Below are 13,151 nucleotides of genomic sequence, written 5' to 3'. Positions count from 1 at the left end.
CAGACCTCTCTCCACCCCTTACTCCAGTTTCTGGGTGATGCTTTAGCCTTTGAGGTGGGGGTGGGGCTGGCAGTAGGACTGAGGGCAGAGCTTTAGCACTGTTTCCCAAAGTGTGTTCTCCAGCGCACCTTCCTGCCAGTCCCCAGCTGATCGTTTCAAAGCCACCCCAGATCTTCTTAATCAGAATCTCTGGCCGTGAGGGTGGAGCCTGGGTTTTTTCCCTGTGGGTGGGTGGTCTCTGTCCTGCTCTCAGGCGATTCCTAGGTACTCAAAAGTTGAAGAGCTGCCATAATCTGTCCTCTGGACCAGTTCTGCCCCCATGCTACCACGGCCAGCTCATTTCCTTGTCTGAGTAGCTGGTACCCCAAAAGCCCCTGCTGGCTCCTGGCAGGAGTGATGTCCCTCTGGGTTTCAGTATTTAGCCAAACACACATGCTTCTTTTGCACAACAGATGAATTCCTATAAAAAGTGTAATGTCAATTTTACCTTATTATTAAATATTTTTGGCTGGGTGCGGTGGCTCATACCTGTAATCCTAGCAGTTTGGGAGGCCAAAAAGGGATGATTGCTTGAGATCAGCAGTTCAAGACCAGCCTGAGCAAGAGCAAGACCCCATCTTTATAAAAATTATCCAGGCATGGTATCACATGCCTGTAGTCCCAGTTACTTGGGAGGCAGAAGCAGAAGGATCGCTTGAGCCCAGGAGTCTGAGGTTGCTGTGAGCTAGGCTGATGCCTTGGCACTCTAGCCTGGGCAAGAGAGCAAGACCCTGCCTCACATATTTTTTAAAAAATTCTTTTTTGTTGTTTTGTTTTGTTTTTGTTGTTGTTATTGAGACAGAGTCTTGCTCTGTTGCCCGGGCTAGAGTGCCGTGGCATCAGCCTAGCTCACAGCAACCTCAGACTCCTGGGCTCAAGCGATCCTTCTGCCTCAGCCTCCCAAGTAGCTGAGACTACAGGCATGCACCACCATGCCCGGCTAATTTTTTCTATATATTTTTAGTTGGCTAATTAATTTCTTTCTATTTTTTTAGTAGAGATGGGGTCTCGCTCTTGCTCAGGCTGGTTTCGACCTCCTGACCTTGAGTGATTCACCCACCTCGGCCTTCCAGAGAGCTAGAATTACAGGAATGAGCCACCGCAGCCGGCCAAAAAATTCTTTTTTTACACATCAAGGAAAATTCACCACTTCTAGACATCCCATGATGACTTCTTTTGCAAAGTGTACAAATTGTTGCACAAATGATTATTTCTCTTATATAAGTGTAGTTTCACATAGATAATTTAACACATTAACTGCCATGTGAGTTGTATTTAACTCACACTAGTTTATAACCCAGAGCCTCGTGAAGCATATGTAACTCACATGTCTCTTTGGTGGCCGTGTGAACTGTTTTTCAAGTTGCATATAACTCACCCACAGAAAGCAATAAATAGTATTTTCATTAAATTAGAAAGGATTCTTTTATTTTTGAAGTTTTATTCATTTTTGTAATAAAACACCGTGGCCCCAAGGAAAAAAATTTTTTCTGGTGTGGCAGTCAATGTTTAAAACAGACCTTAATGAAAGCTGCTTGCCTAGCCTTAGGATAGCTCTCTGGATAGGGAGGGGCGGTGGTTGAGAACACCACATGGGGGCAGTATGGAGCCATGCTCCAGGCTGTGTTTTAATCTCTTGACCTGCTAAGGTTTTTCTGGGGTGCTTTTGGGAGCCAGAAGCAGCTAGCAGGTCAAGAAGCAACCATATCCCAGCTGTTGCCTTACCCAGCCGGTCCAGCCAGTTTGGCTCCAGCCCGAAGTCACACCCACAGAGAAGCACATCCACATCCACTCTGTCTGGGTCCCTATGGGTGTGGTGTCCCTTGCCCTGTGGGCAGTTGGTCCAAGGGCATGAGCACCTCCATGCCCATCAGCATTTCCTTCCAAGCCCACAGTGGCAGGGATGCAAGTCCCACCAGCTTCATGCCATCACTGCCTGCTCCAGGGGATGGAAGGGGGTCATCTCTCCCCACCCCTTTTGAGCTTAGGCCAGCTTGGACCGTGTCACCCATGCTTCACAGAAAAGGAAGGTCCTCAGGACCTGTCACTCCTCTCTCCGCCCTCTCCTCCCCAGCTTTCCTTGAACACTTCTGCAGCTCCCATCCTTTGGCAGCACCTCCCCTACCACCTAGTTCCTCCTAAGTGGAAATATCTCTGGCCCTGAGGACGTGGTAGGGTGGAAGGGGGCTCCCAGGCCAGATGATGGACAGGTCACCCCTACTTCCTAAGAGTGCCAATTCCACACACCACCATTGTAGCCCCTCAGGCAGGCAGACAAGCGGGCTGTGGGAACCCCAGCCAGGCGGGCGGAGATGTCGGGATAATTTAGCAGGTGGCCTCGTTACTCCCAGATCTGTCGCCATGGTAACCTGGTTTTTTCTTTAAAAAATGTACAGTGCCAAGAGGAGGAAGATGGCTGACAAAATCCTCCCTCAAAGGGTGAGTGCCTTTCACAGCAGCCCCCAGCCCACCCCCCTCTGCTGCTCCGCCCTCCTCTCCCCCCACCCCGTGTTGCTGCCCCTCCCCCCTCAGAAGCAGAGCTTCAGCGAGGCAGTCACTTTCACTTTTTGTTTAAAAAGCTTATTAAGAAGTGAAGCTCCCCAGGCCAGAGGGAGGGGTGAGGCAGCAGGAAGGAGCAGAGCCACAGCCAGAGCCCTGGCCCTGAGGTTCAGGAGGAGACAAGACCCAGAGGATCAGAGGCTGCCAGGCAGAACGAAGGGCATGGAGGGTGGCCAGAGGCACCGGGCATCATGAAGGGACTTAGGCCCAGCTGAATATGTGGGCAGCATGGCTGAGATGTGGGGGCAGGGGGCTGTGCCAGGGTAGAGGTAAGCAGCCACATCGCCTAAGGGCCTCAGGTCCCTGAGCCCCTAAGCACTTTGCAGAGGCCCAGGGGAAGCCCAGTGGCCATATGACAAGGGAAATGACAGGACAGGAGGTTAAAGGCTAGGGCTTACTGGGCTCCACAGTTGTGACCTCCTCCCCAGGTGAGGAAATGCATAGCTCTCCCTAGAGGGAGAAGCAATTTTTATCCCTAGCGTTGAGGGCCCTGCTGCTGGGTAAGGGAATCCTGGGGAGAGGTCCTGTTCCTACTCTCAAAATTCCACACCCTAAAATTGGACAGCTCCCCTCCACATCCTTTGTACCCTGGACTGAACAACACACACATTCCACAGCGTGGGAGGGGTTGACCCCTGACTCCTGCCTTGCTCCTCCTCCCCCAGATTCGGGAGCTGGTCCCCGAATCCCAGGCTTACATGGACCTCCTAGCATTTGAGAGGAAACTGGACCAAACCATCATGCGGAAGCGGGTGGACATCCAGGAGGCTCTGAAGAGGCCCATGAAGGTGCCTTACTTTGGGGGTAGGAAGGGGGCTCTGAGTCCCATGATCAGGATGGCAAAGAAGCAGGCCCGGGTGGGAGCACACAGCCTGCGCTCTGTACCACGCTCTTTATCTCTACAGCAAAAGCGGAAGCTGCGTCTTTATATCTCCAATACTTTTAACCCTGCGAAGCCTGATGCGGAGGATTCTGATGGCAGCATTGCCTCCTGGGAGCTGCGGGTAGAGGGGAAGCTCCTGGATGATGTACGTCCTGGCCCAGGTCTCTCCAGGTGTCCTGGGGTGGGTATGGGCTGAGCTGAGAACAGAACTAGATGTTTGCACTAAGGGTTCGGGGGTCAGCCCTGGCTGGGGTGGGTGGGCCTAGAGAGACATCCTGGGTGCAGAGGATTGCACCTAACCATGCCGCCCTGCCCGATGCCAATTTGGCCTCCTTCTGCCCCCTCGGTCCCTGTTCCTTTTCCACAGCCCAGCAAGCAGAAGCGGAAGTTCTCCTCCTTCTTCAAGAGTTTGGTCATTGAGCTGGACAAAGATCTTTATGGCCCTGACAACCACCTTGTAGAGGTAAGACTGCGATTCCTCCTGCCCTCGAATCACTACCCTCCCACAGGCTCAGGTTCCTGAATATCCTGCAGATTTGGATCCGGGACCAATGTAGAGCCCTGGGCCCCACCAATCCAGATGGGCCTGTAGGTGACCCAGTTCTTCTCCCCTGGACAGTGGCATCGGACGCCCACAACCCAGGAGACAGATGGCTTCCAGGTGAAGAGGCCCGGGGACCTGAGTGTGCGCTGCACCCTGCTCCTCATGCTGGACTACCAGGTCTGCACCTGCCCTACCACCCTGCAGATGCCACATGAGGCGCTTAGGTTAGGCCTGGGCCCCAAAGTTGCACATCCTGAGAGACCCCCTTCTCCTCCCTACCCCATCCTTCTCTGGGAGCACGTTTCTAAGAAGCCCAATCACCATGTCCCCTCTCGTCCCAAGCTGCCAGGCCCTGAGCTCTTTCCATTCCTAATTTTCATGGTCATCTTTCCCCAGCCTCCCCAGTTCAAACTGGACCCCCGCCTAGCCCGGCTGCTGGGGTTGCACACACAGAGCCGTTCAGCCATCGTCCAGGCCCTGTGGCAGTACGTGAAGACCAACAGGCTGCAGGACTCCCATGACAAGGAATACATCAATGGGGACAAGTATTTCCAACAGGTAACCTCTCTCCTGAACCCCGGGATCTGGGGAGCAGGCAGAGTTCTCCATCAGGGAAGTACTTCTGCAAAGGTAACTACCATCCCTCCCTTCTAGATTCCTGAGTAGCAGAAACGGCACATAGTCATGGCCTTGGAGTCAGGAGACTGACCAGGGTTCTAGTCCAGGCTCTGCTGTGGATTAGCTTTGTGCTGCGCCAGTCCACTTTAGCCTCCCTGAGTTAGGAAGATCCAGGACCCTTCAAAGCCAACAGCTTTCTGGAATGTAATATTCTTGGCATTTGGAATTAGGATCCCCACTTCTAGTCCTGGGTCTAGACTTTGAGTAAGTTGCTAGCAATTCTGAGCCTTACTCCTTGTATTTGAAGTGGAGGGATAAAACCTGTCCCATCCAATCTCTTGGGCAGTTAGGAAAATCTACCAAAGTAGAGTGTTTTCATTAATGGATTTTCAAATAAACACAGCAGATAAATCTGAGGAGTGAAATGAGCAGTTGGTATTTATTGAACACTTACCACTGTTCCGAGCACTTTGTGTGTATTCACTGATTCTCACGACAACCCTGTGAGACGGGTATCATGGTCCCCACCCTAGAGAAGAAGACGCTGCGGCCTGAGGTGTTAGGTAACTTGCTCAGGGTTGTGCAGTAAGTGGGATGCCCAGGCAGCCAGCCCAGGGCTGTGCTTTCAACCTGCGCCACACCAACAGCCCCCTCGTCAGCCGTGCTGGTAACCCCACCTCAACCCCATCCCTGGGAGCACTGCGGAAGCAGACTCATGTGGCCTTTGCAGGATGGAAGGATCTTGAATAATAGTTACAATCTCTTCAAGCACAGAAGAATGACCTCTCTCTCCCCAACTGTCCTGCTTCAGATTTTTGATTGTCCCCGGCTGAAGTTTTCTGAGATTCCCCAGCGCCTCACAGCCCTGCTGCTGCCCCCAGACCCGATTGTCATCAACCATGTCATCAGGTGAGGTGGCCCCAGCTTGCTTCTCAGCCTGGGGAATTATCTCATTCCTGCCATCTCTGCCTTCCCTCTCCTCCCACTCCCATCTCCGCTCCCTTGCTGTTGGGTTTGCCCAGCCCCAGGACCCTTGGCCTCGGTGGGGGCACCACAGACCCCAAGGGCTTGATTTCCCTGGCAGCGTGGACCCGTCAGACCAGAAGAAGACGGCATGCTATGACATTGACGTGGAGGTAGAGGAGCCACTGAAGGGGCAGATGAGCAGCTTCCTCCTGTCCACGGCCAACCAGCAGGAGATCAGTGCTCTGGACAGTAAGGTGGGGCCCAAGCCCAGAGCTGAAGGGGGACATTAACCCAGAGAGGACAGAGCAGACTTTTAGAAGAGGCCACAGCATGGGCCTACTGGGAGATGAGGAGACACGTGGCCCTTCCGTGCTACTTGGAGCTGAACCTCATCCCAAGTTTAGCTCTGTCCATCCCCTTTTCCTGGGACTTTAGGGGCTCAAGATTTGCCCTTCATAGGAAAAGTCAGCCCCTCCTCCCTCCCACACCCACCATCCTTGCCCACATCACCACGGCCAGGTGGAAAGCATCTATCTTTCTACCTGTAGATTCATGAGACGATTGAGTCCATAAACCAGCTCAAGATCCAGAGGGACTTCATGCTAAGCTTCTCCAGAGATCCCAAAGGCTACGTCCAAGACCTGCTCCGCTCCCAGAGCCGGGACCTCAAGGTGAAGAGGGAGAGTCGGGGGACTGGAGTGGAAGACAAGCACATCGGGAAAGCCAGTAAACACTGTATGCCAGGGGTGGGTGAGGGGCTCAGGGCTAACCTCATGCTCCCTCCAGGTGATGACAGATGTAGCCGGCAACCCCGAGGAAGAGCGCCGGGCTGAGTTCTACCACCAGCCCTGGTCTCAGGAAGCTGTCAGCCGCTACTTCTACTGCAAGGTATGGAGGGGCCCTTGCCCTGAGGCTCCCCTTGCTCCACCTGAAGGAAACCTCCCTTCTCAGCTGGCACGGTCCTTGCTACTCCCCCGTGAAACTTCTCCACCACACTGCCTCTCCATGCAGTAGCCCTCCCTGCTCCCAGCTGCTCTTCCAGGGCAGGGGGTGTCTGTAGGTGGTTTGTCCTGATCACTCACCGGGAACACTGTAAACTGTTCCTGCTCTCACTTCCTCTAAAGATCCAGCAGCGCAGGCAGGAGCTGGAGCAGTCGCTGGTCGTGCGCAACACCTAGGAGCCCCGTGCACATGCAGCACTATGGACCTTCTGGCTGCGCCGTTCCCCCAGCGTTCTGCCCTGGGCTCTGGCATCACTCTCTGCCACCCTGGGGTTGGGGTGCTGGATTAAAGGTCATTCATCTGACAGCAGCTGTGTGGTCATTGGAAACTGGGAAGGGGAGGAGGTACGGAGGAGGGAGGGAGAAGGCAGTGGGTGTCTCTGGACAAATTCCCCACTACCCTCCCTTGGTTTCTTCTTATTGCATTTTCCCTAGACCTAAAATCATTTTGGCAGAAGACACTTTTAATAACATTTTCTTGTTAAAAAAATACAGCGGCAAGCCCTCCATCTGTCCATCGCCCTGCCTTGCCCTTCCTGGGGCTCAGGCAGACGCAGGGAAATGCAAGGTTAGGGCCCTGGGGGGTGCTAAGTGCTGTTGGCCTGCTCCTGCTCAAACAGAGCCATGGCCAGCTGGGCGCGGCCCCCCAGCCCCTCCAGGTTGCTGAGGCGGCAGCGGTGGTAGAGCTCCTCACTGAGCCGTGGGTTGCAGTCCCGCAGGGAGAACTTCTGCACCAGCCCTGGCTCTACGGCCCGAAAGAGGTGGAGCCCTGAGAACCGGAGGAAAACATCCATCACCTCCAGCCCCTCCAGGGCTTCCTCCTCTTCCTGACCTGCCAGTTCACCAGCCAGCCGGGCTCGGGCTGCCAGGTAGTCAGCATTGTAGAAGCAGCCCTCTGCAGACGCCTGCCGGTCAAATCTGCCCCCCACGGGAGCCCCCCGGGAAGGGTCAGCACCAGGAGGGGATGGAGGGTCAGGGCCAGCCCCCGGAGGGCCTGGGGGTGACCTCTGTGGTGACAGGGCAGGGTTGAACTCCTGGAAATGGACTGGAAAGAAGGCCTGCCAGCCAGAGATGGCATTCATGCGGCAGCGGTTGAGGACTTCCGGCCCAGGCCTTGTCCACACAGTGGTGAGGAAGAAGAGAGTGTCCACGGGGTGCTTCTTCGAGACCACGTCCATGAGTCGTACCTGGGAAGGGGCCTCTGCTCGCACAGCAAGCCAGGCCAGCCTTGTCCCAGGGTACCGTCGCTCCAACTCAGCTGCTGCAGCCTTCACCCCAAGAAACGGGTCTGGGGCCCCACGGCCACCTTCTTGTGGCCCGTAGACCAGAAGCAGGGTGAGCAAGGCGTGTTCTCGTGGCTCCAGAACACTGGCTGCAAAGGCCTCAAGGAAAGCCAGGGCCGCAGCAGCTTCAGCCACCAGGAGCGGTAGCACCAGCTGCACTCGGGTGGCCTCGGTGACATAGGGCATAGGTAGGATTTCCACCCGGCTCAGTGGCCGCAGCAGGCTGACCCTGCGGGCCAGGGCCCGCCGGTGCCCACGCTGAGTCACACATTCCAAGAGCAAGTCCAGGGTGTACTCCATGCCCCGGGCTGGATCAAAGCGCCGGTAGCCATTGAGCAGCTGCTGCTTCTGGAAGCGCAGGCGGGGCTGATACCGCCGATTGAGCTGCTCCAGGGCCGTCTCCACGGCGTCGCCCACGTCTGCCCTGCTAGCCCCCTGCAGTGGGCACTTGGGAGCCCCATCTGCACAGGAGAAGGTGTGCTGCTCTGTGAAGTAGTCCCAGCCCAGCACCTCAAAGCGAGAGTGTGGTGTGAAAGGGGCGGGGAGCCCAACAGGCCAGCTCAGCCCCGCTTCCCCCTCGGGGGTCAGCACCGTCAAGTTCCGGATCTGAGCCTAGGTTGGAGGAAACAACGTCAATACCAGCTCCAGGACCCTACCCAGCTCCAGATGCCCAGGCCCTGACAGTCAAACAGCTGAGTTCTGTCCTAACTCTGTCAACACTTAGTGAGGGGCCCCCTGGCTAATCATTTCATTCCCTATATGTTCTACTCTTAATCCATAAAATGCAGAAGAATATGAATCATACCCACCTTACACAAATGCTGTGAGGAGGAAAATGTGCTTCTGCACAGGCAGACGTATCTTGAAATATAAAGCTCAACACCCTTTCTCTCCCATGCCCAGAGGACTCACATGATCAGACCCTTGTTTTCATCTGTACTCCACCTCTGACATTCTACTAGAGAATTCTTCTGTCTTCTACCCTTGGGCTTTCTTGGGATAGTTCTAGAAAGTCCAGGAACTCCTGGAGTTTTGCCTCCTTGGTGGAGAGGGACTATTGAGGAGGAGCTACAGCTATTCTGTCTGACGCTGCACCGAGCTCCCAGACGCTCCGAGTTAACTGCATTCAAATTGTTCCGGAAACTCACCTTGTGACTGCTCTGGATCCCCACAGACCCCTGTCCCTGTGGCTGTTTCAAATTTAGGTATGGTCAGCCTCTTTCCACCCTGCCATCATACAGTCCTAGCCCAGACCCCCAACCCCCAGCTGCCCACTCACTGGCTCGCTGCATACCTGGATATCTCAGGCTCCCACTGACCCTCCCATGGTCCTCTGCCCACCTGCTTCTCTTCAGCTTACCTGGAGTTGTTCTATTTCACTGTAAGCCCGCTCCAACTCCAGAGCACTGAAGCGTTTGTGGAGCCGGTACATGAGGGTGCCCTCGGAGACAGGGTGCACGGTGAAGGCACTCAGGAAAGCCAAGCTCCCCTCCTTCTCAGGGTCCCTATTTTTGGCCAGTTCGAATGAGCGATACTGCTGCCCCTATAGGGACCAATCAGACCAATCAATGCCACACAAAAAGGTTGCCTGTCCCAAACCATCCTGAATCATACTCAGTGTTCACATCTGTCACCACTGCTGCATTCGAATGGGGGGAGGCATTCTTTCTAGCATCTCCCTTAACCTCAGTTCTTACATTTCACTGCCCACATTTCAGAAAGGAGAAAGCAAGTAGGCAACTAAGGATAGCCTCTTCCCAAAAAGAATCCCACTGTTGCTCAAAGCAATGAAAGCCACAAGCCAGATAGTCCTCCCAGTACTCTGGTTTAGGAGGATCAGCTGCCTATGGTATCGTCCGCTCTTCTCCAGGACAACTAACATGGCAGCTCTCTGGGCTGGAGAAGTGATCGCCTCACTTCATCAGGGAGTGGCCATCTCTAGGACAGTTCCATATTGTCCATACCTAATGTGCATGTTTGGGGAGGTGTGGAGGGCAGGGAGGCAGATGAGGAGGAGGACTGGTGAGCAGGGGCACCTTTCTGTCTTACTCAGGGGTCCCTGACAAGACATCACTTTTAATAGCCCCCGGGTTCTAAGACTGCCCAAGGTGAGGAAAGGAGTGCCAAAGGGGCCGGCCAGTGACTGGGAAGGGCAAAACAATAGCCTCCAAGGTGCTGCTAAGAAGAAACCAGCAGCACCCAGCCTGGAGACCAAAACTCAATCACCACTAACTTGTCAGGAACTTAGATTGACTTGCAAGAGCTGTCACCTGGTGCTGTGAGACACAGCCAATGCCCAGGGAGTCGATGAGGCAGCGGCCAAGCCACTCGTCAGGACGGGCACTGAGAATGTCTCCTCGGCAGCCATCCAGATGTGGTCGCAAGCGAAGCAGGAGACTCCGTGACAACAGGTATCCAAATCCCCCATGACAGTACCGGGCCTGCTCGCCTGCGCCAATGAATTCCTCTGCCCGGCCCAAGTATAGGTCGTGGTTGATGCTGAGGTGGCCAGCAAGGGCTGCCAGGCGGGGGGCCTGCACATACGTGTCGTCCTGCATGATGAAGAACCAGTCGTAGTCGGCCCCAAAGTGTGTGTGAAGGTGTCGCAGGGTCTCTGACATGAGCCAGGCTGGCCGCTCATCCCCATGAGACACCACCTGCATCCCTGCTGGAGCCCGGGCCCCTCGCTGCCCAGTAAAGTAGAGTAACCGAGGAAAGTGGTGGGCCACTGTGCGGTTCACGGCCACGGCCAAAGTGGACAGTGTGGCCCGGGAAGTCAGGACAGCTACAAGCAACCGCTCACGAGAGCCCAGCTCTGTCTGGATGTACCGAGTCCTGTGGAGAGACCAGAGTGCCAGGTTCAACTTGTGAGATCCAGCTTGTTCAGTAGATACATCCCCCTAAACACAGTGAGTTGGGGTTGAGAAAAGAGAAAGGAGAGACCTTCTTTCTCATTAATGTTAATTAGTTACTGGAGTGAGCACCCACTGGAGTACTCTTGTTGACACTGGAATTGATTGGGAGGGGAGGGAGTCTACTACAGATAGATTAGATGGGTTACATGCAATTCTTGTTCTGTTCAAGAACATCAAACCCTAATTTAACACCAATGGGTGAGACTTTCCTAGACCTGAGGAGGGAAAAAACAGGAAGAAACGATGATGGAAAATAAGACAAAGAATTGTTCCAAGATGCTTACCACTGGTTACCACTGGAAAGGCAGAGGCAAAGACTAAGAGCAGCCCGAAACAGAGGTCTAGGTCTGGGACTATGCACATGTAGCTCTCACCTGAGTACCTTCTTGTAGGGCTTGTTGGGATCCCTGTAGTAGGGGACAATCCGGGGTTTGAAGTCTTCATCACTTTGGTCTAGCTGAGCTCTTGAGTCTGGATTCTGTGGCCCTCCTGGCTCCCCCACAGCCTCTATACAGGGATCTTCTCCCTCACCCTGGATCCAGGAAACCCGCAAGAGGCTCAGGCTGCACCCCAGAGACAGCCCTAGGATAAGGGGCAGTGCTGGCCGCAGCAGAGCCAACAGGGAGCTCAGTCTCATGGTGGTGGGCCCTGCCATATGGGTGCCCCAGGGGGCACAGCCTTAAGGATCAATGGTTTCACAGGCACCAGACCAGTAGCAGGCCTGCAGTTTTAACCAGGGAACCTGGGGTCAATGAGGTCAACAACACAGCAAGGTGCGCTGGCTTCCAGGCCCAGCATCCCCAGGAAGATTGACTGTGTCCTGTCTTCACAACTCCTGCCTAGTCTTCAACAGCCAAAGTGCTTAATCCTCAGCCCAAATGGTAATAAATATGAGAACCAATGTCACTCACACGGGGATTATGGCCCATCTTTCAGTACAGAAAGGAGCAAGTAAAACACAATACTCCCAAACCTAACCTAAAAAGGACTACACACATCTGTACACTGGACCTAAGTCAAGAGATGGCACCACTGACAAAGGGGATAGGGAGAAGGACATGACCCAATGAAACAACTGCCACCAACCAGAGGAGTCTGCGTCAGTGGGCCTTTCCTGAAGAATGCCTGGCTCTGGCACCATGCTTCACTCAGACGACTAGAGGGGCTGCTGACCTACTCTGGCAGGTGGGCACAGGGAAAGGGCCAGAGTTTCTTTCTACTCTGCTCGCCAAGTGTCAAGGAAATGCATGGCTACAGTAACCCCTCCTCCTCCTGCCACTCAGGAGCTGTCAGGAGCCACTGCATGGTACACATAAATTCTGCCCACCCAAATGAGGTAGACAGATGGATGACTCAGCGCTGACAACCTCTCAGAGGAGCAATGGCTGATGGAGCCATCTTGCAAAGCATTCTACGAATCCCAGCTGTGGAAAGGCTGGGCTGCCCACCTTCCTCCAGGAGCAGACAGCCGGCAAATTACAGTAACTCTTGCTGTGTAAGAGCGATTCGGCACCTGGTTTTACCAGAGCCCCAGGGATCAAACGAAACAAACCAAAAGCAAATCCAAAGGACAAGCTGCAGCTGAAGACAACGCAGGGGTTCTGTGGCCATAGACAGAAGCGTGGCTGACTCTGGACACGACCCTGCCGGGGTCCCAGCGACCCTGCTCTACCTCTCAGCGACCAAAGACTAATTCTACCCCTACAAATAAGGCCTTGCGCGGGTCTTCGCCGTTCGTCTCAAAACAAAAATAAATCGGCTACGTCACAGGCTGCAGAGGAGGGGCAGGGGGTCCAGCTCGGTTTTTTCTGCGAGTCGGGCCGGCGGCGGGCAGCACGGGGGCCGCGGCTGGGGGAGCGGGGCACAGACCCCGTCCCCAGGCCCGTCGCTGGGGGCGAAGGCCGCGCTGGAGACCGTGCCAAGACAGCGAGCGCAGGGCAACGAGAGACGCGCTAGCCCCACAGGAAGGAGGCCGGCAGCAGGGCCGAGGACCAGGGGTCCGAGAGGGGGAGCGGCGCCCCGCGCGCCAGGCAGGGAGCAGGGACGGGGAGGGGGAACAGACCCCAGGACCCGCGAGGCACCGGCTCCGCTGCTGCAGCCGCTGCCACCTCACAGCCCCGGCCAGCGGCTTCCTCTTCCGCTCCCTGTCAGTCACCTGTCTCTATGGTGACCGCATCCGGCCGCTCGCTCCGCCCTTGCCCTCTCTATGGTCGCCCCGCCCCGGCTCCGCCCCGCTTGCCCCGCGAGAAGGCCGTGTGAGTTCTGAGGCCGCTGACCCGAGTGAAGCGGGTGGACCCTGCGTGCCCGGCTGCTTCAGCTCAACTCCATCTGCTCTGGAAAAAG

General features: G+C 55.2%; 2 protein-coding genes across 3 annotated transcripts in view; one reads left to right on the top strand and one right to left on the bottom strand.

Annotated features, from left to right (window-relative positions):
- SMARCD3 (SWI/SNF related BAF chromatin remodeling complex subunit D3) overlaps window positions 1–6,987 on the top strand; it is a 33,453-nt gene extending 26,466 nt beyond the window's left edge. For both annotated transcript variants that reach the window (XM_012786203.2, XM_012786200.2), the window contains 11 exons: window positions 2,436–2,478; window positions 3,264–3,386; window positions 3,504–3,626; window positions 3,849–3,944; window positions 4,101–4,202; window positions 4,422–4,583; window positions 5,455–5,552; window positions 5,728–5,863; window positions 6,158–6,280; window positions 6,396–6,497; window positions 6,734–6,987. In XM_012786203.2, the coding sequence (XP_012641657.1) occupies window positions 2,436–2,478; window positions 3,264–3,386; window positions 3,504–3,626; window positions 3,849–3,944; window positions 4,101–4,202; window positions 4,422–4,583; window positions 5,455–5,552; window positions 5,728–5,863; window positions 6,158–6,280; window positions 6,396–6,497; window positions 6,734–6,787 (1,162 nt within the window). In that variant the 3' untranslated portion in view covers window positions 6,788–6,987. The remainder of the gene's footprint in view (window positions 1–2,435; window positions 2,479–3,263; window positions 3,387–3,503; window positions 3,627–3,848; window positions 3,945–4,100; window positions 4,203–4,421; window positions 4,584–5,454; window positions 5,553–5,727; window positions 5,864–6,157; window positions 6,281–6,395; window positions 6,498–6,733) is intronic.
- A 66-nt stretch (window positions 6,988–7,053) lies between these two features.
- On the bottom strand, window positions 7,054–12,959 carry CHPF2 (chondroitin polymerizing factor 2). The gene is made up of 4 exons (XM_012786194.2): window positions 11,183–12,959; window positions 10,164–10,728; window positions 9,254–9,436; window positions 7,054–8,505 (listed from the first exon to the last, which is right to left on the bottom strand). The coding sequence occupies exons 1-4, from the start codon at window positions 11,461–11,463 to the stop codon at window positions 7,198–7,200; spliced, it is 2,337 nt and encodes a 778-aa protein (XP_012641648.1). The 5' UTR covers window positions 11,464–12,959; the 3' UTR covers window positions 7,054–7,197.
- Between the last annotated feature and the right edge of the window lie 192 nt (window positions 12,960–13,151).

Source organism: Microcebus murinus, chromosome 9 (genome assembly GCF_040939455.1).
Source record: "Microcebus murinus isolate Inina chromosome 9, M.murinus_Inina_mat1.0, whole genome shotgun sequence".
Lineage (NCBI taxonomy): Eukaryota > Metazoa > Chordata > Mammalia > Primates > Cheirogaleidae > Microcebus > Microcebus murinus.
This window is presented reverse-complemented; position numbering and strand designations above follow the sequence as displayed.

Coding starts and splice junctions, on each gene's coding strand:
- CHPF2 (XM_012786194.2), bottom strand. CDS start 11,463: ATGGCAGGGCCCACCACCATGAGACTGAGCTCCCTGTTGGCTCTGCTG. Junction 10,729..11,182: donor CCCTACAAGAAGGTACTCAG/GTGAGAGCTACA, acceptor GTCTCTCCACAG/GACTCGGTACATCCAGACAG. Junction 9,437..10,163: donor GCTGTGTCTCACAGCACCAG/GTGACAGCTCTT, acceptor TGGTCCCTATAG/GGGCAGCAGTATCGCTCATT.